The sequence below is a fragment of the Syngnathus acus genome, chromosome 17, assembly GCF_901709675.1.
Source record: "Syngnathus acus chromosome 17, fSynAcu1.2, whole genome shotgun sequence".
Classification (NCBI taxonomy): Eukaryota; Metazoa; Chordata; class Actinopteri; order Syngnathiformes; family Syngnathidae; genus Syngnathus; species Syngnathus acus.
In genome coordinates, this window is record NC_051102.1 from 6443697 (window position 1) to 6468318 (window position 24622).

The 24622-nt window shown below is 43.3% G+C and overlaps 4 protein-coding genes and 1 long non-coding RNA gene across 10 annotated transcripts; 3 read left to right on the forward strand and 2 right to left on the reverse strand.

Moving 5' to 3' along the window:
* Positions 1-2466: 2466 nt before the first annotated feature.
* On the reverse strand, positions 2467-9139 carry LOC119137185 (voltage-dependent calcium channel beta subunit-associated regulatory protein-like). Its single transcript, XM_037276290.1, has 10 exons — positions 9051-9139; positions 7321-7392; positions 5844-5989; positions 5619-5680; positions 5386-5548; positions 5102-5282; positions 4920-5033; positions 4664-4841; positions 4385-4586; positions 2467-4310 (listed from the first exon to the last, which is right to left on the reverse strand). Exons 2-10 carry the CDS (start codon positions 7366-7368, stop codon positions 2597-2599), a joined length of 2808 nt encoding a protein of 935 aa, XP_037132185.1. The 5' UTR covers positions 7369-7392; positions 9051-9139; the 3' UTR covers positions 2467-2596.
* On the forward strand, positions 5541-10077 carry LOC119137192. The gene is made up of 3 exons (XR_005100876.1): positions 5541-5643; positions 9062-9186; positions 9746-10077. It is a non-coding gene; the product is annotated as an uncharacterized LOC119137192 (long non-coding RNA).
* A 288-nt stretch (positions 10078-10365) lies between these two features.
* Positions 10366-14238, forward strand: LOC119137188 (midnolin-like). The gene is made up of 6 exons (XM_037276293.1): positions 10366-11924; positions 12280-12373; positions 12465-12524; positions 12678-13118; positions 13188-13287; positions 13482-14238. The coding sequence occupies exons 1-6, from the start codon at positions 11779-11781 to the stop codon at positions 13823-13825; spliced, it is 1185 nt and encodes a 394-aa protein (XP_037132188.1). The 5' UTR covers positions 10366-11778; the 3' UTR covers positions 13826-14238.
* Positions 14239-15118: 880 nt separating this feature from the next.
* cirbpa (cold inducible RNA binding protein a) lies at positions 15119-20037 on the forward strand. 6 transcript variants are annotated; one of them, XR_005100875.1, is made up of 8 exons: positions 15119-15272; positions 15923-16022; positions 16198-16304; positions 16596-16719; positions 16808-16961; positions 17040-17101; positions 19405-19500; positions 19922-20037. XR_005100875.1 is itself a non-coding variant. In XM_037276297.1 (7 exons), exons 2-7 carry the CDS (start codon positions 15923-15925, stop codon positions 17562-17564), a joined length of 561 nt encoding a protein of 186 aa, XP_037132192.1. In that variant the 5' UTR covers positions 15119-15272; the 3' UTR covers positions 17565-18494. The 6 variants fall into 6 exon arrangements, 5 of the variants coding, with proteins under 5 accessions (XP_037132192.1, XP_037132194.1, XP_037132195.1 ...); XM_037276297.1 differs by lacking the exons at positions 19405-19500; positions 19922-20037 and adding an exon at positions 17551-18494; XM_037276299.1 differs by lacking the exons at positions 19405-19500; positions 19922-20037 and adding an exon at positions 18213-18494.
* A 359-nt stretch (positions 20038-20396) lies between these two features.
* Positions 20397-21916, reverse strand: ndufa13 (NADH:ubiquinone oxidoreductase subunit A13). The gene is made up of 5 exons (XM_037276302.1): positions 21760-21916; positions 21321-21399; positions 21174-21245; positions 20700-20769; positions 20397-20621 (listed from the first exon to the last, which is right to left on the reverse strand). The coding sequence occupies exons 1-5, from the start codon at positions 21851-21853 to the stop codon at positions 20502-20504; spliced, it is 435 nt and encodes a 144-aa protein (XP_037132197.1). The 5' UTR covers positions 21854-21916; the 3' UTR covers positions 20397-20501.
* Positions 21917-24622: the final 2706 nt, after the last annotated feature.

The following is a 24622-nucleotide window of genomic DNA, read 5'->3' on the forward strand; positions in this document are numbered from 1 at the left end:
CCGTGATATGTTCCTCACCAACATACAACCTGCATGCTGTACAAAGCTGGAAGAGGACAGACTGAAGTCTTGTGAGGGGAGTTCTGCTTTCCCTTTTAATTTTGTGTTTCCAATGAATATTTTTTAATTATTTATATAAAAAGATCCCAAAAGTCTTTTGTTGAATTTTGTTTTAAATTCAATTGGGAGTGCTTCGGTTGGGGCTCTCAAGAGTTGATTCGGGATGACCTCTCATTCTGATTTTTTCTTATATTCAACTCACATAATGATAGCTTATTAACCACTCGCTTATGCTACTGAAATGCTGAGAAATTTGTTTTTGCTCACATACACGAAACCCAATTCAGTAAATGAGCGCACACACTATTGAAAATATTCTGCCGCACAGATTAATAGACGGGCACATTTCATAAATAAGATTTTATTTGTGTATGAGAGCCTTTCAACTGTGGGCGTGCGAGTGAGAGGGAACCCTGAATCATGTCCCTGACGTCCTCTCATCCTCATTTTGTATTTAGCAAGCGTCCGACAGTGTTTCATGCCTGCTAACATCTAATCCCATCACACCAGCGCGACTGCTGTCATCCACTCATCTTTCTCTAGCCCACCGGAGCAGCTGTGTTGTGCTAATCTCATGGGCAGGGGCCCCGCATCACCCCCACCCGCAGCCCCCTATTTGGAAGCAGAGTTTATCATCAGCCCCTTCCCTCCCCTCTGGGAGTACATCAGAGAGCAGGTGAGTCACGACTGTGGGAAGGAAGGGAGGGAGGAAGAGTGCTGCACTTTCTACGTCAGCAAGGTCAAACAGAATTGTTGTTTAAAATCACTCCATCCACCATTGAGTGAGTTGCCATTTTCCACGATAATTCTCACATCCACACGTGTTTTTGCAAATATGAGGATAAGCATAGAACTGCAAATTGAATTTATTATGGCATGGGGAAACAGTATGGCCGCTTATACTGTATGAGCAATAAAAATCATTAAATAGCATTTACATTAATGATAGCATGGAAAAGACCAGAGAAGTATCTTTTCTGTTTTTTGTCCTCCACAATTAATCCACTATGTGAATTTGTACATACAAAGCTCAACATGGGACAGACACACACCTTTGCAGCAATATCTCTAAACCACGAGTTGACAGTATTGCTACTCAAATGCTTTTTGTCTTCTCCTTTACTGCAGTCTAACTTGATTTTCATTGTATTATACAGTGGGCAACTTATCTTCATACTCGTATGACTATTATGACAAAAAATCCCTGTACAGTTAAGATTTATGGTGGCGGCGGTTTGATCCTGGCCTATTCCATTTAAAGGAAGGGTGGGGGGGGCACAAAATGAATAATGTTGCACATTGGAGGTACAATTGCACTATTTTTAAACTGAGGAAGACTTAAATGAATACTTTGTTCCATGATAAGATTTTGGTTTTAATTGATGCATCTGAAACTATATAGTCAGGGGAATTACCCCCAAAACTCCCATAAAGAAAAATCTGATAAAAAAGAGAAATCTGAAAAAAGTTGGGGGGGGGGGGTAAAAAAAACCATTCCCCAAACAGGTAAAAAAAAAATTATCTAGAAAGCAGGAAAAGAATAGCCCAAAAATATTTTCTGGTGTACCTAATGTTTTGACCCGTAATGGTAATGAAAATATCCAAAGCGCAATGGGACAGAATTGTTTTGGTCTTGCTCCGTATAGAATTTCCTACCAATATTTCTCAAAATATTTTTTTGAAAAGACAAAAATCCATCCAACATTGTGCAAAAAAAACACTCTTCACCATTGGTGGTGTCTAAAAGTCCCTTGTTGTCAAATACTCCCTTCACACAAACTAATACAAGAAGGACACTTGCGGAGGATATCGGGGTTTTTTTCATGACAGAAATCGTGACATGGATGTCTCTTCCCAACAAATTATTTCTTGTTTAAAACTATACAGTCTTTCAATGACACGCAGTTTCTGACATACAGTAATAATAGTAGTAGTAGCATGCGGTAAACTCACAACTTGTTTCAAAATATTTCTAAAGATGGATGTGCTAAATTCTGTGATTCTGTGCAATATGTCGAGCAGGAAAGAGGCGTCAAAGCACATGGCATCACAGTGGAGATTCAGGTCTGAGAGGAAATGCGGCCATCGGTGAGGTTAGAATGTAATGTTCCCTCGCTGTATCGCAGTTTTTCTTTTTTGCCTGTGAGTATTGTTGGATGCTCTTTTTGAGTGTTACTGCTCGGGTGTGTTACACGAGCTGTGTTTGAAAGTTTAGAATGACTTTATGCTCATTTCCAATAGCCTGTCTATGACATTTCACATTATTTGTTAGCCTTAAGCTAGTGGATTATGTCCATTTTTAGGCTTTGGTTGAGTGTTGGATTTCAGCTGAGAGTGACAAACAAGTAAGCTTTGCTATAAAATGAAGGAACTGGACTTTAAAAGCAAGTTTGTCTTTCAGTATGATTTAAGTGTTTGATAAAGTTTTTTTTTTTTTTTTTAAATAGCTTTGGGAGGGTTCACTGTATTTGTGATGAGCCACATGTCAGAATAATTGACCAAACATTTTCATAGATGAAAATCTAGGATACAAGAGTTACTTGGGGCTGTGGTCAGGCGAGGCGGTGTGTGAGGCCGTGACCACGCTCCGGGTTCCTCCCTGGGCGAGCTCGGCCCTCCGTAGGCCGCCGTAGAGCCTCTCCTCCACCGCCACTGCCAGTTTGTCTGTCAGGCTGCTGGACGGGCTGCTGTTGTTGTTCCTGTTGTCAACTCGAGGGTCCATAGAGCGCGCGGGGGGCTGCTGAGGGCTTGTGCTTTTTGTGTCGGAAGAAGGAACGTCGTCCTGGCCGCTCGCGGTCTCGTCGGTTCTCATCTCCGAGGTGCCGCCGTCTCTTGATGCGTCCTGCGCGCTCTCTTTGGCTGCCTCCTCGCAGGCCGCAATCTCACTGGCTTCTTCGTCCGCCGCGCTGGCGATGCGCGACAATGTGCTGTGGTACCTGGTGTCCAGAGGGTAACTGGCGCTGTCACCTCTCGGGAGCGGGGTGAACCTCTGCCTCTCCAGAGATGGCGAGTAGCGACCCCCGGCCCCCGATCCGGGGTCGCTGTATTGCTTGTGTCTTTGCCACTGCTTCCGTAGGTGTACTCTGGAGCGGTGCCTGGTTCGAAACGGCGAATCTGGCTGGTCGAACCTCGGGTCGTGTCGGAGGAACTCGTTAAAAAGCGCGTCCGTCTTCTCATCGATGCTGTAGTCGCGGCGATGTAGACGAGGTCGGTGAGGGACGCAGGGCTGAGAGGCCGGCTTCAAGAGCTGAGATGATATGTGTGACAGAGCTTCTTGTTTGTGAGGATGAAGGGGTTTGACGAGGGGATACGGTTCGTGGAGCGAGAGACTACTTTTGTGTTTCTCCTCTGTGCTTTCGGTTAAATCGTCTTCCAGCTCCTCCTGGAACAACCTGGTGTCAGTGCTCTCGCACACAGAACCTTTCCTCCCTGAGCTTGTGAAGAACAACCTCCTCTCTGTGGCTGTCTTCCCACGAGGGGCTGCGGGAGTCCCGAAAATGCGCAACTCCTCCGGCCCCTTGGATGGCGTTTCAATGGAGGTATAGCCGCTATCCATCTGGAGGAGCTTGCGGGTACCCACCTCTCCGTCGACGCCACTTCCCATCTCGCTGGCCCCGCCCGCCGCCCCTCTGACGTCACCCTCCACCACCTCTCCTTCTGCGTCAGGTTCATCATCCAGGTCTTGGGACAAGCAGCTACTCAGCTGCCCAGTCCGGGCGCAGCCGAGTGACGAGACGCTTTCGGCATCGCTACGGATGGACTCCCTGTCGGTGCTGCTCTGGTCCGAGGAGGCGTATTGCTCCAGGGAGGCTCGCAAGCTCCAGATGTCTCTGTAAAGAGAAGGTTGAGCCTCCAAGATCTCCTGCCGAAGCCCAAATGAAAGAGAAGAACCTGAATCTGCCCTTGGTCTGCTGTCAACTCCTAACATCACTTCTTCATCGACTTCCATCTCGCAATTTTGCCTCAGATCCAACGTTACGCCGTCTCCAGTTTCCGTGGTTGAATCTTCAAACTGAACAACTTTGGCTTCCTGCTGTGGATCAAACAAGTCATCCTCCTCTAGAGGTTCCGTATCAACCCTGCCGCTCTCAGTCCTTGCGACCGCATCTGGTTTTAATCCTTCCTCTATTCCTGACTGATTGTCTAAGGTGTTCTTTTGTCTCTGGTTAGAGCAATCATCTGTTTCCCAAGATGGTACTTCACTCCTGCTGTTACCAGCGAACTCCCCCACCACAGTCTCCGGATTTTGCCTGAACACAATGACAAAATGGTCATTTAATCAAGACCTGCTCTCGAGTCATACCGGATGACTGAGTAATGTTACCTGTGGAAGAAGACGGAGGTGGTTTGATCCACGGAAGGTTGAGTCAGAGATTCAGCAGACAGAGACTGGAGGCCACTGGTCTGACTTGGAGTTTGTGGGAAAGACCCCGTTGCACCATTTCGAAGAGAAGAATCATCCTCAGTGTGGTCAGTGGTTTCACTCGCAGCTCTCTGCCGCTGGAAGGGTCTTCTCTTCGGGGACCCTGGGTGACCCATCCCACTTTTTAAGAACGGTTCATAGTTCCCAATAGGGGGTTCATAATAACACTTCTTCACAAACCTTTAGCATCGAGACTGGCGGCCCGGTGACTCCCATCAAACTTCCACCTCTTGAAATAAGGTCCAGCTCCCTCCAGACTGGTGTGGCGTCGCAGCTTTGACAAGAACTGTAAAACTGAAGTCTGCCCAGAAGTACTGGTGGTCATGTGGTCAGCTACTCTGCCCGCAAGAGCCTCCATCTGGTGATTGAAATGGAAGTTTAGACTGTAGACGTTCAGTTCAAAAACCTTGACAAAAGACAAATGGCCGATGCCTACGGTCAGCGAGCCCCGTCTGGGAATCCGATCCAGGACGATGGAGTGATGTGTGTCACCTGGTAGACCTCCACTAAGGCTTTGACCCAACCAGTCAGACACTCTTCTCTCAGTCGGCTGACAGGGAAAGAATATATTATCCATCTGAAATTCTGCTCAATTAAGGTGCGATGGATCGCAATTACCTGGTAGATAGTGAGGGGGAGTTTGGGAGTCGGAGCTTCGCTAATGTTAACAGAACTGCTCTCATTTGAGTCGCACTCCATGATGGTGAGGATCTTGAGGTCGCACGGGGCCGGCGCCAGGTGGAGGTGAGTCAGCCGAGCTTTTTTCAGGTGATGGAAATCCCCCTCAGTCAGAGTGTATCTGAAAATGCAAAGGAAAATCATCTGAAATCAGTGATTACGCAATTTTAATTCAAAATTGTCCATGTAAGATTTGTCAAAATATTGCTTTTGTGCTTTGGCACCTGCGTCCTTTATCCTCTGTCATCCTCTCCTGTTCGTACAACGCAGATTCATTGAAGGAGACCCTGCGAGCCGTCAGCATGGTGGAAACGAACCTCTCGGACTCCCCGTCGTGGCAGCTGGAAGCTGACAGAGCGTCCGTTTCATCCAGTCGAACGGTGATCTCTGAGCGAGGCAACCGAGTGTGAGAAGCGATGACGGGTATTGCGGAAATGGTGACTGTGCGACCTCTGACCTTGGGTGGGCTGAGAATCGTCAACGTAAGTCGTGTTTGTCTTCTCAGGGTCATCACTTGCTCTGAAAAGGACACATCTCTGTTGAGTTTTAAATTGTTCTGCCTGTCACTATACATCACTGATACACATAGTTGATCAGCTCAAGTTCTGCAGAAGCCTGATAACGATTCTACGGATCCTCACCGGTTATCCCGATAGAGTCAAACTAAGTGTCGAGCGCTCACCTAGAGTAACGTCGCCCACCCATGCAGCAGCGGTGGCAGAAGAGCAGCAGCAGGGAGAGCAGTACCAGCGTCCCCCCGGCGAAAACACTCAGCAGTACCAAGAGCAGCACATAATTTTCCACCTGGTCCGCCGACAGAGGCACATCCTGGTGGGGAAAAGCAGCGGGACCGCTTTTAGTCGTAGGCGACTGCGCATGTGCACTTCCGCTTGATGCCGCGCTCTCGTTTTGTTCCCAAAAAAAGATGAGGACGTTTGTTCTATTTCGCGCTCGACACCCACGTGCGCATCCTGGATGAAAACGGTTGACAAACATGTATTTTTGTCAAAGTTGTGGACTTTTTTGATAAGAATTTAAATTAACACTGAGGAGTTGCTAACGCCTCACAGTGATTCTTATCCCCCCGGGCAGATTCGCACGTGCAAAGAGATAGCACTCTCGCTGATGAATACTCTGAGCATCTTGGCTGAGCGAGCTTCGCAGACGCTAATCGAAACGTCAGCCAAACCCTTAATTCAATTTTCAAGCGCTTCTCAATGAGTGGGGGAAATGAGGCCTCCAAAGGCTAAAAATGGAAACGGAGGAGGATGCAGACGCTCGTGAGCAATCCCCTCCTGCATCTTACTGGGGATGAGCAACTTGAATATTTAAGCAGTGCAAAGTTTAAAGCACCATTGTGGAATATACACAATATATATGTGACCATAGTGACATTCAATCATGTCTGGATTTAAAAGAAAAAGTCACCTAGTTTTATAGGAAGTGCCATTGATCTCGACTTGTCTTCCCAAAATAACATGAAAAATTGCGTTTTATAAAATCTCACTTCATCGAGTGTAAAATCAAATGCGCATCGTGAGATCATTGCGCTCGTGTGGCTTTCCTCTGATGTGCATGCCTTGGCCACCTGGGGGCAGTATAATCTACATACAGATGGTCTCAATTCAGTGAGCTGAAACTTTTTCTCAGAGGATCAATAATACATTCCTGTGGATATTGCCTGTCTGCATGTGTTGCTCCATCATTTGTGTAGAAATAGCTGAAATATACGTGCCTGTAGTGAATGTGCAGCACAACACACTAACTGTATGTTAGCACTGATGCTAATGCTAACACAGGGAGTGTGTAGGCTGGTCCAAGCTTTTGTTGTTTTAAGGCTTATAATGTGTAATGCCTAATAGTGGAAAAGCACAGAACATACAGGAAGAGATTTGAACCCTCAGAACTGTGAGGCAGATGTGCCAACCACTATTGCACTGTGCTGCCCTGTGTATTTTTTTATTTAAATAAATATCCTGCCTCTAATGCATGTGCTTTGTGCTTATACATGCCTCAGCAAGCGTGCACTATTTTATATTCAGCCCTGGCCTATATTCATCTAAGGCCTACAGGGAAATGCAGGATGTAACGTTTGTTGGACTACAGATCAAGGTGTTTCAACTTGGACACATTTGTGTTGCCGGCGCAGGGTTACTCACAGTAGAGTTCTCCGTCAGACTTGTCAGAGCAGGCCAATCATTGCTCATGGTCCAGGTCAGAGTGGGCGAAGCCTGCAGAGGAACACCAAAGTCAGAGAGAATCCAACAACAACAAATCTGTCTTTGGTATTGATATACAGTCAGTCCTGGATGATTGGATTACAACCATTTTGGGGTGATTATGTCAACACGGTCTGATAAAAATAGATTTAAAAAAAAATAAAAACATCCCCAGCACAGGCGGCTATAAACGCTGAGGGCCATTATAAAAACGACTGATTTTCAGTTTTTCCGCAACACTCTTCTAAAGCTGTTATCGCTGATGACAGTAATTCCCAGCTCAACAAATAATTAGTATAAAAGGCTTTCCAACAATCACAATCTGGACACACCCTCATGGTTGATTATTTTAGAAGGCTTGGAGGATTAAGCCCTCCCTCGTTCCAAAAAATGTTATCGCTTTTGAGCGCCCTGCTGTAAAAGGTAAAGGATTAGCATCGGACAAGTGCATTTGCGGAGATACTGTCGCTTTTGAAAATGCATGTTCTGGAAAACGCTTGTGCAGATTGTTTGTATCGCGGATGGTTTTGTCGAACAATGGAACATTTCGATGTGCTTGTGGAACAGAATGAGGCAAAAGCACTCACATTATGTACACGTCAAGTCCTTGGTAGCATTCCTGACACACACACACACATATGCACACTGCTGCACATTCTCAAGCCATGTGACTCAGATGATATTTTATGTAATCTCTCATACAACAGTGCTAAGGTAGCTTTGTTAGGATGATGAGCTCTGCGCACGCACACACCTGACCACACGTTCTGCTTACTGTGGTTAATGAGTCATAATCGGTGGGTCATTTCAATTTTCTGGAGAAGATCATAAGGGTTTCTTAGTGTAATTATAGGCTGGCTTTGATGTAGATTATCGCCCATTGTGAGAATGAATGACTCAGTCGGTGCACAATTTTCAAAATAATGTCTGTCTGACGAACTGAATGACATTCTTAGAGAAGTCATTATTTGCATTTATGTGCTTAGGAATGTAATTGTGCTTTGCACAATGATGCACAACAATGCCTTGTTTTCTATGGGAAGAAATGTTACTTTTTCAATATATATTTGAGAAAAAAAAAACATTATTTGCACTCAATATTGTGTTTTTTTTTGTATTTTTAAGTAAGCTAAGAATTTAATTTAAAAAAAAAAAAAAGCATCAATAAGCCGAATCCCAGAAATAGTCGTTTTTCTCCAGGAGAATAAAAAGGTATTTTTGTGAAATATTTTTGGGAATAAAAGTCGAATTTTTAAGAGAATAAAGTCATTATTAGGCAAGAACCCAGCACACTTTTTTTTTTCACGTTAAGTAAAAGTCATAATTTCATGCAAAACAAAAGTTGCATTTGTAAAAAAATATATATATGTCACAATAGTATTTTTCATCTATGCCAGCAACATACGGTGACAGGCAGAACAATTCCATCCTCTTCCACTAGATGGCAGAAAGTACAACTACCCCACAAATTCACCTGTTGCCATTCATTTATCATTATTTTGGTGTCATTTTTGTTTGGCATAACAGCGCCCTTAAAGGTTTTGAAACACTCTCTCAATGCTTCCTGTGTTTGCAGCAGTTGTGCGTGTAAGTGGGTTGGGTGGGTGCTATCCAGACACTCCAGTCACTCAGTTCCAACAAAAATATATCTCATGTGTGTTGCATCTTACGTTCTAAACAGAAGGTGTTGAAGCCGCTTCCCTCCGCCGGGCTGTGACTACACGGAGAGCCTCATCATCCTCATCCACTCTCCCGCGTCCCACATGCCCCGCTGCTGCCAGCCCGCCTGCGTGGAAATAAATCACGGTGAGCGCGATCATCCACGACCGTCAAACATGTTCTTATGTAATCAGACTATAAAGTGTCACATCATCATCATCATCAAGTCGCCTGTGTGCGTACCTGGTGGTGGTGGTGGTGGGGGTCGTTCTCTGTGAGCTCGGGGCTGATCCGTGGGGACCGAAGGTTCCGGTCCAGCCTGCCCCCCGTCTGCATCCTTGAATCAGGGGGAGCTCGGAGAAGAGCCGGAGTTATGAATGAAAAGCGCACGCCATAGGACACACCCACTCTCCCCGCCCGTCCCTGCTTCCGACGTACCACGTGATCAGCCCTGACGATGCTGCTTCTATTGATGATGATGATGATGCGAGATGGCGGAGACTCCCCATGCACCCCTCCCCACCCTAATCCATCCCCCTCCCTCTGCCCTCCCATTCACATCCTGCTGCTATCCATCGTCTTATAATCGATTAATGGTGTGATGCAGTTGAATTAGACGCTACCTCATTTTTTACTGGCAGATAAAAAAAAAAGGCAACGTCTGAATCAACTGGATGCGTGTTTTTTTTTTTTTGTTCATTCATAGGAGTGATGAACGTCATCATGTAAAGACGATGTTGTAGTCTGATTTTATACCACACGGTGGCAGCATTACGCCATCCCCACAACTGGTCCAAGACTCCACTGGGCCCACTGGGAAAACATTTCAGTTTGAGGCCTATGTCTGCAAGTAAGTGAACTGGTGTTGATATGCAACATTCAAAATGATGAAGCACCGACTATAGGTATTTTGTAGGCTTGTTAAAAGTGATCAAACTAATACAGTGTACTGTGCATTTATTATAAAATTGTCACACAGCTTATTATGTTTAGTTTCAAAAACTGCAACAGCAACTCACAAAACGAAGCTGGAGTGAAATGAAATCACCTAACGTATGCAACCGAACAGATGTACCTGAAACAAGGTGACAAATAGTTTTAAATAAAAATTATAAAGTTTGGGTCCTAAAGCTTTGCAAAACATGCAAAATCTAAAGAAAAAATAACCAGAATTCCAGCTTTTATTACCTGGTATTAACATCTTTCATTATTGGTTAATTCATTAACTGGCGTTTCATGTTTCTTTTGTGTAATTGTGATTTGTGTGACTATGTGAATTCCCAAGCTCTGAGGTGTGACATGCCAGAGGATTTGGCACATCTGGGGAATGATGGCAGAGAGGTGCGGGAGGAATGCCAAGAAGAAAAAGAACGCAGTGTGCGTGCGTGCTGTGTTTGCTCCATTAGCTCTGACGTCAGAGTTGCGTCGGCGCAGGCGCCGAAGAGCAGGACATCCTGTGGAATTGTTCTTGGCGAGACTATGAGAATGTCAAGTAGGCCACCCCTCCCTTCTCATAAGCTATCCTATGAGTGAGTGAGTGAGTGAGTGAGTGAGTGAGTGAGTGAGTGAGTGAGTGAGTGAGTGAGTGAGTGAGTGAGTGAGTGAGTGAGTGAGTGAGTGAGTGAGTGAGTGAGTGAGGGAAGTTCAATGCAAGGAAAATGCAGCTCACGTGTGTAGGCGCTCATAGACGTCACAATTCCAAGGACATCAATTCATGCAATGTCTCTCGATTGCGATAGATGAGAACAATAAGTATGTAGGTGATATTGGAGCGAGTGAAGGTGTGACGCAAACCGGAAAAAGCAGGGGGTGTTGTGGGTGTGCCTATTTTTAGCCCCAGTGAGGAGAGGAGACACGTATTCGTCGCATTTCTCTGCCCTCGCAGGCTGTGCTTTCATCCGTGCATCATGTGACAGGTGCAGCCCCGAAAGCCGACTGCGCACGAGAGGTGAATACTAAAGAGGTAGAGATCAGAGAGGTGTTTTGTACAATCCAAAGAGCAGACATGTTCTCACCGTTTTAACAATCAAGTGAACCCTTAACATATGTTGTAATCCATTGCAGTGGTGCTGCAAACCAAAATATGACATACGGGTAGAACATTGATGGATGATAATTAGGAGGATGTTTATGTTTATGCATGTTTTGGAAAAACTCAATTATATAAAAAATGTTTTATGTTGAAATTGAGGGGGTATTTTTTATTTTGTGAAGTAAAGCAAAAAGAGAATCTGGTTTTGAATGATGTCATTGTACTTTTTTATATAAGCATTGAGGAAAGGTCAATTAAAATAGGAAATATGTTTTTATTTTTGTAACGCCCAGCTCTACTATTACGTCTGTCATTATATCGTCATGTATTTGTGAACTATATAATGCTTGTGTTTGTATTATATGTGGGATCAATTGACGGTACCTTCTCCAAAACAGCCGTTTCTATTGGACGACCCATTCTGGCTTTTTTCTCTATCTTTGATTGGCTGTGAGTTTGGATGGGCGGGTCTTACCAACGACCGTCTTCTGTGGTAGTAGAAGGGTTGCAGACGCCAAACGGACACTAGTTATGAACTGTGTGCAGGATTTCATCTTCTCCCTCAACGTTTATTTAATCTGAAAACCTGGAACGATAATATATTGGCGTAGAGCCGATGAGGCGCTTTTAAAATTGGCTTTTGCAATTGTGCCCTCTACCCGCATTGAGTACATTTGAAGGAGGCGTCAGTCGGCAGCTTCTCCACTATGCGTCTTATCGTCGACTCGAGCTCCACCGGCGGCCCATTGGAGCTCGTCGTCCCAAGTGGAGAGACTGTGGACGGGCTGAGGACGCGCCTCTCTCGTCAACTGAACGTGCACAAGGACAGAATCGTCCTCCTGCACCAAAACAAGTAAGCCTCTGTCACTTCTCTTAAATCCAGTGGTGGAAGTAACGAAGTACAAGTGTTGTACTATAGAAGTAATTTTATTTCCAGGTACGTGTGCTTTGCATGGGTATTAATCTTTCGGATTCCCTGTAAAAGCCACAAGGTGGCAGCAAAGGACTGTCTAAAGGGAGCGCCTCAATTCACTTTTAATAGTTAAATATACAGTAGTACAATTCAGAGTCTTGTACTTTTACTCGAATAAAGGACTGACTTTATTTTCTAACACAAGTATCTATACCTTTACTTAAGTACAGAATGTGAGTGCTTTTTCCACCCCATTCGAACAGTATTAATAATTTCTCCCCTTTCGTTGTGATAGGCAATTGACTACAGGGAAACTACTGGAGCAAGGTGTAGCAGATGGCAGCAGACTCACCTTACAGGTGCCTGTTGTAGTCGAAGCTGGGTTATTTGTAAGTTTAAACAAAAAAAAAAAAACACCGAGAATATGACCACACATTTTGGGTGACATTAGACATGATTTCATTTAATTTTCCTCCACAGTCTTCTAGTGCCAGAGTCAAGAGGATGGTCGAGGTTTTGGAGAAGTTAACAGAATGCGAGGTAAAAGTGCAAACTACAATGGTTTGCAACGACTGTGCTAAATGTTCATTCGATATTATCAGGTTACTTGTAGCGTACTGCAGTACAATTGTTTACTTGTAAAGTCTATTTGCGTAATACTAGTTTCAACTCTGTTTCCCGGCAATCATGCAGATCAGTGATTTCCTGTCTGGACGTTCACCTTTGGCCATTAAACTGGCAGTGGGTGTCCACACAATGCATGTGCAGCTCCAGCTGTCTGCTCAGGATGTGGCTAAGCTGCAGCTGGACAAAGCCTCGGGAGCTCTTAGCAGCCCACCCCCAAAGGTCAACATGGCCCGGTCTGCTCGGAGTTGCTGCTCCCCCACTGACATGACCACCACGTCGGCAGCTTCTCCTCCCCCACTCGCATACTCGGCCATGCAATCCAACCCCCGAGCTGTTTCTTCTATGGACTGCCACCGCCAAGCAACTTCTCATCAGTCCCGTCCACACGCCACTCTTTTAACGCCTTCCTTCCACGCAGCTTGCCCACTTCCAGCCACCACGCCGGTTTGTTTCAGTGACTCCACTGCTGCGCCTCGGAGTCCATTACCTGCCTCCACCGTCAGAGAGGTCAGCCCATTGTATACATTGTCTTGTCCTGGACACTGTTTATATAATCTCATCCTTGATATGTTACAGTCTTTTCCTTCCTTCACTGCTGAATCCATCAAGCAACCGGGTGCAGTCATAGAAAGTTTTGTCAGTCACTCTCAAGGAGTGTGCTCTGGAACTTTCTCAGGTGAGTCCAGATTGATGAAGAATTATTATCGGTCTGCCAAAAGAAAATGTTTTGGTGTCTATATCACATTTGAGAGGTTCCTGGCTCAAATTCTGGATACAAAGTATTATATTAAGCATCAATTGATTCATTTCCGTGACAATACGATCAATAATAGAGAATGTGAAATGCAATTTCCTTTAATTCCCCATCAGGCACTCTGGTGCCGTGCAGTCGGAGCAACGTTAGCCATCGTCACCGCGGCATCGCCATTATTCTGCAGATCCTCGATGACCTCCTCAGAGCTGCCTCACTACACCAAGGGGCTCCGACATCCCTTTGTCCCACTTTGGACCCGCCAGCACCGGAGCGCAAATGCAAACAAAGGGCTGATGAGGCTTGCCAAGTCCACATAAACTCAGAAGAGAATCAGACGCTGCACGGCAAGCTAAAGCACTTGCAGTCTCTGTTGGACCAACGGCGTCATCACAAGCAAAGTCGCAGGAGTTCCCAATTTTCACAACCAGCTCACCCGTATCGGCGCCACCATCGATCCTAATCTCCATGGCAGTGGGCCAGCGGAGTGGACTTGAAGTTACTATGTGCGTCATCCCTTGTGCACATGCTACTTGTTTATTGAGTTATGAAAAGAAATAACTGACCAAACACAATTTGGGTCATTTAATTCCAACATATATTCTTTGCTTATGCATAACTGAAAATAACTGACTATATTATCCTTGCTCCAAGTACAAGTAGACTTGAAAAAAAAAAAAGAGTTACCCTAAAGCCTCAGTTTCATTCCCCGTTATCAGGAAGTGATTATGAAATATTTCCAGAGGGACCACGAGGTGGCACTGTTTACATTACCTGACCCAGATGAGGGAGGAGCAGTCTCATTAACTTTGTTGCTCATAAAATGTTGCTCGACTTGATTGAACTTGTATTAAATGCCAAAGGCATATATTTCCATCTCTTCATTCTTTGCACTGCTCCTCATCACATCAGAAAAATCCTGATGACACACCGCTAAACAAATATATGACACAAATGTAGACTGAAATTATAATGTGAGGTAGTGGAAGAGCATTCCAGTGTGCTCCTCTAAATGCAGTAACCATATCTGGTCAATGGGGGGCATACTACAAACTACCATTCTGTGGTCATGACTTCAACCGCAGAACTGAACAAACAAGGTACCACTTCTTTATTTGTTTATTATCAATTACTTACTAATACAGACAATACAAAACACATTACTAGCTTCAGAGATAATAGGTCCAACACTATAGCGGGGGAAACGGCCATTTTGAGTCGAAGTCGACACGAGATCAGTGACGTCACATAAGGTCGGTACAAAAGAGCGCCAAAGAGGCAGAATGGCCTGCAGGATCACGTCACGTGACACGAATGCGTTCCTTGACATTCCTTTAAATCCAGAAAAACAAGATCTCCATTAAAACCATTATGACGCACAACACAATTTAGTATTACTAAAACAATAATTCACAACAATATTCAAAAAGCAACCTATTAGCCAGATGTATTCTTTAGAGATTATCTTAACACGAAAAACAGCAGAAAAATGTTAGATTTCGGAAAGTAATCATAATTCACGTATCACGGATGGGCTGTTTATTATGTCACAAATAGCATTGCTGTGTTTAAGGGAAAACATCACGATCACGTCTTTTGACACACAAAGCAACGTACTAGCGCTTTTCTAACATGTTAAACTAGTGATTAGTGATAGCCTCCTTTGTTTATTTAGTTTACGTTACGATTTTGGAACATTCGTCACGGTATAAAAGAGAGAGTAGCGGTTAACGTAAGTGAGCAAATTTCATAGTAAAGTGCTGCAAACGCGACGTCACGTGGTCCGCTCTGATTGGTGGTCGCGGTCCATCGAGAGCTTTGCCACAGCAAAAGACTTGCACGGTCTCTCAGCGCTCTCATTCCCTCTGCAGCTCCTCGTAGTCGTTCGTGAAATCATCACCCACTGAAAGGTAGGAGCTTTTTGTTTTCTTTTTTTTTGTTACCACTTCTACATAATCATCTGTACCGTACAAGGCGGGTTTTCCAATGCTTAATTATGTATATATACTTTAATACACGATAGGGTAATTCTTTGATTTGAGAATGTTTTCTATGTGAGAAAATGGAAGAACTGCAAAATGCATTTAAAGCGTTTACATGATATCGATTATTTTTTGATGGTATTTTTATATGTGTTCGAACATGTTCGACACATTGATGTATTCGGGTGAGCTGCGATGTGTGATGCAAAGATTGCAATGGTGGCAGTTTGTGAAACAAAGCGGGCAGAGGAAGCTCCGCACTTAAAATGGCGCTGAAAGGGGAAGAAAATGCTAACGCTAGTTAGCATCAGGCTAACACTACTGACCACGTTTGCGGCCTCGAGGCCTGGCGCTTCGCTTCCATCGATAGTATAATTTGTTGTCGACGTAGAATTTTTTTTGTGGGTACGACTGAATTTGGATATTCAGGTAGACCACTGTTGTTTTTCCTAATGTGCTATTTTTGGACAAATGACCTACTTTTACCCCGTGACTGTGGCGCAATACGCAATGACGTAGTTTGAAAATCCGTTATGTGCACCTGTTCCAATTGTTTTTGTTTTCTCCCTACTTTGAAGATGTCGGACGAGGGAAAGTTGTTCGTTGGCGGTTTGAACTTCAGCACGACCGAGGACACCTTGGCGTCGGCCTTCGGCAAATATGGAACCATCGAAAAGGGTACGTTGATCGTGGGCCCCAATTGTTTTCATCCCTCCATCTAGTCCTGTGCTTTCAGTAAGCCCGACGCGTTCCTTTACATTGACATCTTTTAGTCTATTTTACAATTACATGTGCTGCGAGTATTTTTTTTAGGTTTTAATTTTATTTATTTTTTTCCCCTCCCCCTCCCCAGTGGATGTGATCAGAGACAAAGAGACTGGAAGGTCCCGTGGTTTTGGCTTCGTGAAATATGAAAATATGGAAGATGCTAAGGATGCGTTGGAGGCCATGAACGGAAAGGTAAATCACAATTTCACAATGGGGAAACTATCTTATCTATATTTATATATCTGGCCTATATTGCACATCCCTCACCTTCGTAGTTGTATATACTGTGTATATATATTGTGGTTTTTATATTTTATTTTTTTACTTTTTAACCTTTTTATCTCCTTACCTTGTCTGGCACTTTAACGGACAGCGAAAGAATTTCATTGTACAAAGAAAAAGTGCTTTCCTTTTGTACATATAACAATAAACGCTTTGAATCATTGTGTGATTGGAGAAATAAAAATGAACTGTCTTCCACAGACTCTGGATAACCGGTCTATCCGTGTGGACGAAGCAGGAAAGGGCGGTCGCTCCAGGGGAGGATACGGCTCCGGCGGACCACGAGGTGGTGGTGGAGGCCGTTTTGGGAATTCCAGAGGTAGAGGTGGGCGATTAGTCCCAACCTCTTTATGGGAATGGAGTATTTCATTAGAGCCATGCTAAAGTGCGTGTGTTATTTTTAATTTTTTTAGGTGGTTATAATGGAGACAGGGGATATGGTGGTGGCGACAGGGGTTACAGTGACCGAAACTTTGGAGGCGGAGACAGAAGCTGTGGCGGCGGCGGCGGTGGCGGCGGTGGCGGCTACAGAAGTGGCGGCTACTCTGGCAGCTACAGAGACAATAGGTATGGATATTTTGAACAGTGACACCGTGACTTTGCTTAGGTTTTTTTTTTTTTTGCTAAAATTTCTATTTGTTCCAGGGGGCAAGGTGGCTATGGCGGCGACCGTAACAGCACATACCGCGACGGATACGACAACTATGGTAGGCATTGATGTTGCTCTCATACCGAGTAGACTTATGTTGGGGCTGGAACCACACCTCACTGTTCAATTTTTGTTGATTTTATTCCCCCCCCCCCCCCCTTTCATGTGATGCAATGTTTTCCTCCAATTTTTAAAAGCAGTCTAAAGTTTTGGGACCACACCACACGCAGCCCCAACATATCACATCTGTCTGTTACACCTTTGCTGCTTGATGCCTAGTCAATGTCTTTTGGGAAGGTGACCAAATTTTTTCCCACCCTGCATTGAAACGAGGCTGGCGCACGATCGTGGCGTTGCTTCGCTCCCGCTGAAATTGGGAGAGAAATGGGGGGAGCCCTTTGTTCAAAAAAAAAAAAGTGGGAGGGCTTCTGGACTGTGGTGGGTTGAGTGGGATGTTGTTAAGGAACTTTCAGTGTCTTTACCTGTGTGCCCACTTCTTATCCTCAGCTGAAAACAACTAAACATCTCCCCGATTCAAGATCATCACTTGGCTGGCTGTATTTCAAAGATGCGCTCCTCAAGGAAACCCGTCCATGTTGTTATTGCTGACCTTAGTTTTGTAGTTCTGTTGTAGTAACCAAGCATCTTAAAACGAATGTAGCCCTGAGTTTTGGTCATTCCCCTACTTTTTTTAAGCAAAAATGAAATCGTGTTCAGATACGGAAATGGCAGTTGACATTCTTGGCTTTGGTTGGGGGGCACCACAAATCCTTCCCGACTCTCGTTAACTGTTTGGAGTAGGTCAATTCCATGAAGCCTCGAATTTTGGGGTCCGACTGGGCAAGGCCGTGACTTTTTGTTTTTGCGCAGCCACACACAAAGCCCTTTAATCCCCCCCCCCCCCCCCCCCCCCAGAACGCTTGCTGGTTTGGAGTCCTTTTTTTTTTTTTATATTGATGCCGTTGATGGGGCTCATTTGTTCCCTTGAGGTTACCACCGACTGACCCTCCCTCTGAGGTTTCCACTCTGAGGACCGAGATTCATTTGCCCTGACAGATTTAGGGGGGAGGGGAGGAGGATACTGGGCCAAATTTCCTTTTTACAATTCAACTTAGGTTAGCTGGCGCCTCCTGTGTGTGCAATTTCCCAAAAGCGTGAATTCCTTTCAGACTGGTGAACTACAAATCCGAAGTGGCCGGCTGTTCATGAAGTTGCTAATTGCAGCATGCTACAGTCTGTCCAAGGTATCTTCTGTGCTCAACATTTGCATTTCTTAAAAATGTGCTGTAAATTGGACTAATCTTGTCAAGCGATCAAAACAAAAATGTAACTTCGTTTCCAAAAAGCAAATTCACGATCGGGAACAGATTTGTACTTTGTTCTTTGTATGGTCCCTTTTTTTTTTGTCAGTTCGGCTTCATGGAGCCCATTAAACAGATTGTGGAAAATAATCTTTGGATTCTTGCCTCAAAAAGTGTCGCATGGGGGGACGTTATTTTAGCAGCGTGTCCGTTAGTTGATAACTAGGGATGCATTTGGAGTCTAAATTTGAGTTAGTCAACAAAAGCTGCCCGACTGCTTCCCAATCTGAACCTCCATTGAGAACGGACCGACTTTTCAGACTTCGATTGGGCGACGTGAATGTGCAGGCTCGAACCCTCTAGCGAGTCAGTCGCTGGGAACGTTTAGCTGGTGTTCTGGTCATGTTAATGCTTCATTACATTCAAGAGGTCAGCTACTTCCAAATCCCACAAGTCCTTGGAGAATGAAGCGTTGCGCCTACCAACAAGTGCTGCTCAGAGATGAAAGCTGCTCTCTTGCCTAGGTCATATGTGGAGAGAGAGTAGGCCAATGCACGTGAGGTAAAAATCTCCTTTTGCTTTGCTCACATCCTTCCAACTCAGTTGTCATTGTTTCCATGAATGCCCTCAAGTTCAGTCGCTCTTTTCTAGTCCTCTTGCCTCACAAGTCGTCCACAAACATGACATGGCCGCTAAAGCCTTCCTTTTTCCGAATCCTTTTTAATACCTGAGGAAATGTTTGTGAAGCTCCTGGAATGTAATTGCTCCATCAGTTCACCAAAACGGCAACCAAAAAAAAGCACTGGCCTCTTGAGTCATGGATTGTACTGACCTGTCCACTTCAGTTCACTGCATTAGTCCTCTAATTTGCCTCCCCTTGTAACGACCCACAAGATTCTCCTAAAAAATTTACTCTTACGTCTTACATTTGACTAAGTGGTGAGTTTCAGGCCCATGAATAGTGTTGCATGCTGTTGGATTTTTTTTTTTTTTTTTTAATTGTATTTGGGTTGCATCATGGTGTTGGTGCACAGATTTGACATGTTCTCTTTTTCTCCAGGTTGAACTGATGGTTGGACTTGTGGATGTCACAGCTGAAGGGAGTATCCGCCAGAGACGCCTGGCAATGGGTGGCAACGCCAGTCGGAGCTAATGGGTATGTTTTATTTCGCTAAATTTCCCGAATAAATTTGTTCAGAAAAGTGGACCCAATACGGATTGCATAAATTCCATTCCACGGTTACCATTTAATAATCGCTAAAAATGGAAAAACATTTTTGGACCAGCGCAATGAGATTTTTTATTTCTAAAAATATATATATTTTTGTCAAGTGTTTTTAGATAATATTTTAATTCCTTGTTTTGACAGGTTACCTTGAAAATATTCTGCAACCAAAGAATATTTTTCCGTCTAGTTGGAAGTGTATTTCTAGAAATACCTTAATGTCAAACTTAACATGTTTGCCTGATCGGGATAATGGCACTTGTACATCTCATAATTCAATGTACCAACAAAGTACTTATTTGTTTTTGTTTTTTTTTTCCCCCCCCCCAATATCTGCTGATTGAATTTTCAGGCCCAATCGATTGCTACAATAAATTGTGGCTCAGAGTGGTTAAGTGTCGACGTGCTTAAAGAAAAATGCCAGGGGGGACAGACTTGCACATCACTGAAGGAGTTCCTAGATTGAGATCGTTTTGAAAATGTTTAATGTTGTTCCTGCATTTATTAAATAAATTGACTAAAACTACTTTGGTTTCCTTTTCATTATTTCAAGTATTTTTCATTTACACACCTTTTGAAATGTTACATACTCCTGGGGTATATAGGAAAATGAACTATGGGAATTGTTCCACCCACCCCAATTGTGCTGTGTAATTTAAGATCAAGAGTAGAAATCTGTTGCAAACAATGTTGGCTAATAGCTCAAACTTGCTGAATCTCAAAATTTAAGCCACACTAAAGTGACAGTACAAACTTTACATTGCAACAGATCAATTTAACCCATCAAAATGCTCAGTGCTTTGGTCAAAATAATTTATATACACACACAAAGTGGGAACAGAAAATGCATCTTTAATATTGGAACATGTACAAAGCAGACGAAGCCGAGGCTACGTGGCGTTGGGAAGCGGGCCAGCCAAACTTGGGATGAGTTACACATACCACAAGAAGCCAAAGCGCTTGTGCAAAAACTGTTCCCGGGGCCTGAGGTTGAAGAGTTCTTCGGACATAGGGGGTACCCAGCGCTCTGTGTGAAAGACGCTCTCACCCACCTGGAGGAAGACAAACAACCAGTGTCAGCGTACGTCAATTCAAAATTCCCTTTTATATAAGAGTGCGCTCCATTTTACCTTCCACCCGGGAACATCCTTCATGAGAATTGCCTCCTCTTCTAGATTTTCCCTCAACATCCGCAAGTTCCTGCCAAAGAACAATTTAAAAACATGAACAAAAATCCACATTACAAACCAAGCCATACCATAATAGGTGAAAAACCACAATATTAACCATCCTGTTTATTTTTTCTGCATGCAATAAACTAAAAAGTGCATCAGCGAATGTGGGTCACAGTACAGTCCTCTCCGAAATTATTGGAACAGCAATTTGTTGACATTTGGCTGAATATCAGACAAAAAAAAAAAAGGGAATTCTAGCTTTTACTTAATTCTATTATCACCTCACTGTGTTAACTCAAAACAGAACCTTTAGTTTGAAGCGACTCATTTTTCAATTGAACAAAAGTATTGGGACGTGTGACTGATGCGTGTTTCTACTTGAGTGTCGCCCTTTAATTGCTTAAACATGACATAAAGCAAGACCATCACCTGCGGTCTTGCTCCGCCTGCAATAGCGGCATCATGGCTATCCTGGCTTCCAGCTCCTCGATCTGTAAGCGCCTGTGGCACACAAAAGGTCAAACATTGACCTCAGTGTTTCAGATGCAGCGGTTTTCCTAAAATACAGCAACCTACCTCCTCTCACGGTTCCACTTAAAAATTCTCCAGTAGCCGAATATCATGATGCCGATGCCAATGCCAAACATGCTGTAACCTGTTGAATAGGGACTAGTGAGTGTAATTGCTAAGATTAGTTATTCCTAACTGGGACAAACGCAACAGGAAATGTTCCAATATCACGTATTTATGCCAGCTGCATTAAATAGAATTCAAAATAGAGATAATCTCGCGCGAGGAGACCTTCGTATGCAGCATTGAGGTAAGTAACAATTATTATCATATTTGTGCAAATGTCAATTTAAGTTTGAAAAAAAAGTCATTGTTATTTCTGCATCAAACTCATCGCTGTAGCTTGTTAGCATTAGCATTGAGCCGCTTTAAGTAAGGGTAGTCCGAGGCGCTTTGTGTACTTAGTTGTTGCAAACTTTGTAAGATGAGAGTGTGGTGCGTGTACCCGAGAGTCCTCTTTTGGGTAAATTTCGCTTGTAGTCGAAGCCGGCATAACCCCCGGGAGGAGGCATGTCCTGCTTCACCTTGGAGCTCGCCATCTTTCCTCCGACTCCACGGTCCAAAACACAAGGGTGAAACAACTCTTCTTCTTCTTCTTGACTACAGCTAAAGGCACTCGGGCGCCCTCACATGACTTGCATTGAAATTTTATTTTTATAAAAAATAAAATAAAAAAAAAAGCCTTACTATGCATGGTCATTTTTTCACACAAAAAATGTTTTACTATGCATGGTCATTTTTTTCACTAAAAAGCCTTACTATACATGCTCTTTTTATTTACTAAAAAGCCTTACTGTACATGCTCTTTTTTTATATTAAAAAAACACGCTACTATACATAGTCATCTTGAAAAAAACTGAAACTAACAAAAAAATACACTGTACACTTTAACATCCATGTATGTATGTATGTATGTATGTATGTATGTATGTATGTATGTATGTATGTATGTATGTATGTATGTATGTATGTATCTATCTAGCTATCTATCTATCTATCTATCTATCTATCTATCTATCTATCTATCTATCTATCTATCTATCTATCTATCTATCTATCTATCTACCTGTCTGTCTGTCTGTCTGTCTGTCTGTCTGTCTGTCTCTGTCTCTGTCTCTGTCTCTCTATCTCTCTCTCTCTCTCTCTCTCTCTCTCTCTCTCTCTCTCTCTCTCTCTCTCTCTCTCTCTCTCTCTCTCTCTCTCTCTCTCTGTCTGTCTGAGAGACTTCTTTCTGTAAATAATTAGTAAGATATTGAATTTTTTCAAAGTTTAAAGGAGTCAAATTCAAAATTTTATTGAAATTTTGCTTTTCAAAAAAATTAAGCGTGTGAACTATGTGACCAATCCTTCAAATTCGGTATCAGTATTATAAATATTAACATATTTGAAACCCTAGTGAAGATAAGTAGTACAGAGAATGTTGGCTGGAGAAAACGCTATCTGGTCATCATGAAGTCTCTTGCCTTTTATCTGGTGGACAACAGCGCAGGAGCGGTCACGTCACGTCACCAGGGGGTGGAGACTGTTCGTCATGAGTTTGAACTTCTGGGACGCTTGAGGCTTTCTTGGAATCCGCCGAGAGGAGCCGTTTCCTGCCAAATAGTGAGCCGGTGCTCATCGTCATTGCAGCAGCCTCTTCCTGCATTCATTGTTACTACGCTTAATGAGGATTAAGTTGACGCCGTCATGTGACCTACGCACAAACAGAGAGAATACGGCGTTAAATTTCATTTCAACACTGGGCTAACCCCCACCTTAACCACTAAATCCCCAATTTTAGTCCATTATATCTTGGCATCACAACTTGCCAAATTACAATACTAAAAACAACGTTGCCTTGATTTACGAGTTTAATTTGTTTGGCGGCTATGCTCATAACTCAAAACACGTCTCAAATCTTTTGACAATGAAATAAATGGAAAGGCCAAGAAAGCACTACAGTGTTTTGAACATGTTCCTTTCCTAAAATTGTCGGCAAAGATTTTGTGACTTTGAACGAACCCCCAAAAACCCGTGGATGCGCATTTTCCTATCTTCATCAACAGTCAAAAAAATTGCAACCCCCCCCCCCCCCCTTGTTGAATATGGTCTTAGATTGCATCTACTTTTATATAAACGCAAGTAATTGTAATTCTACTTCAATAGGAAATGCAGTTTTACCACCTCTGCAAACTCTCTGAACTCTCAAAAAAAAAATGATTGTTACATTTCCAGTTCTTCCTGTTATTGTTTCCAAAGTGGGACACAGTCACTTTTCAGTGAGGTCATTATCAAAGCAATTAGTCTTGTCAACAGTTTAATTACTTGTGTTATTAAATACCAACATTGCCACGTTTGGCAAGTAAAAGCTAGCATTTTGAAACTTGTCATGAACACCTTGACTGTCCAGAAGCATTTTTTATGAGCATTCCATGGAGAATCTTCGATGAGTTTTTGAAAATGTTGTCCTAAAATATGCACATAAACCACCAGCAGGTAAAGTAAAACTTGTCATTTTTTTATATATACAGTGACTATAAAAAGTTTACATTTAGTTTTTGTGATATTAAATAAAAATTTGCTAAAAAGCTAATAAAAAAAGTTCACTATTAATATGACTTACAACCTGTGCAACTCAGTTTAATTAAAACAAAAAATCACAAAAAGAATTAGAAATTACTGAAAAAAACTGAGATAGTGTAATTGGGCTGCAACCCTGAAAAATGCACCAATCGATTAAGGACGTCTTCAAACTGATGTTAAAATATGTGACATTAGTAATACCAACTCACTCGTAAGCACCTAGCATTGTGACGCAAGTAATTGCGGGAATGTGACGCAACCAGAAAATCTACCAAGACTAAACCATTTTATATACCAGGATTGACACTTCCATAAAAATGTTACCCCATGAAATTGGACACATTTACAGACAGACACAAACTTCAATTACTAATAATATTAACGAAGCAAAAAGAGGATAAAGAGCGGAGCAGTTTAAGCATTATGTTACTAAAACATGCATTTATTTCATCCAGTTTTATCAGGGTAATAGTGAACAGATGCCTTTCCGCAGTCAAGTCAACGTATGGCCTCAGGAGATGGAGCGGCGGGATGAGAGGAGGGAGACAATCAGACCTGATGACACAGCATCATCTAAAGAGAAGCTTTGGACGCTAGAATGAAGCTGACAAAGCACTCAGTCGCAACCCCCCCCCCCCCACCTGTTAGAGAGCACCCCCCCCTCCAGTGCTTATGCTGACTTCTTCTGTCTGTACCATATCAGTGTCATATAAAAAAAATGCAAGATGCAAAAAAAGGCAAAATCT

Coding starts and splice junctions, on each gene's coding strand:
- ndufa13 (XM_037276302.1), bottom strand. CDS start 21,853: ATGGCGAGCTCCAAGGTGAAGCAGGACATGCCTCCTCCCGGGGGTTAT. Junction 21,400..21,759: donor ACCCAAAAGAGGACTCTCGG/GTACACGCACCA, acceptor CCTATTCAACAG/GTTACAGCATGTTTGGCATT. Junction 20,622..20,699: donor AGGATGTTCCCGGGTGGAAG/GTAAAATGGAGC, acceptor GTCTTCCTCCAG/GTGGGTGAGAGCGTCTTTCA.
- LOC119137188 (XM_037276293.1), top strand. CDS start 11,779: ATGCGTCTTATCGTCGACTCGAGCTCCACCGGCGGCCCATTGGAGCTC. Junction 12,525..12,677: donor AGAAGTTAACAGAATGCGAG/GTAAAAGTGCAA, acceptor GCAATCATGCAG/ATCAGTGATTTCCTGTCTGG. Junction 13,119..13,187: donor CTGCCTCCACCGTCAGAGAG/GTCAGCCCATTG, acceptor GATATGTTACAG/TCTTTTCCTTCCTTCACTGC.
- LOC119137185 (XM_037276290.1), bottom strand. CDS start 7,368: ATGAGCAATGATTGGCCTGCTCTGACAAGTCTGACGGAGAACTCTACT. Junction 5,549..5,618: donor CGATTCTCAGCCCACCCAAG/GTCAGAGGTCGC, acceptor TGCCTCGCTCAG/AGATCACCGTTCGACTGGAT. Junction 4,587..4,663: donor CGCCAGTCTCGATGCTAAAG/GTTTGTGAAGAA, acceptor TGGGTCACCCAG/GGTCCCCGAAGAGAAGACCC.
- cirbpa (XM_037276297.1), top strand. CDS start 15,923: ATGTCGGACGAGGGAAAGTTGTTCGTTGGCGGTTTGAACTTCAGCACG. Junction 16,305..16,595: donor TGGAGGCCATGAACGGAAAG/GTAAATCACAAT, acceptor TGTCTTCCACAG/ACTCTGGATAACCGGTCTAT. Junction 16,720..16,807: donor TGGGAATTCCAGAGGTAGAG/GTGGGCGATTAG, acceptor TAATTTTTTTAG/GTGGTTATAATGGAGACAGG.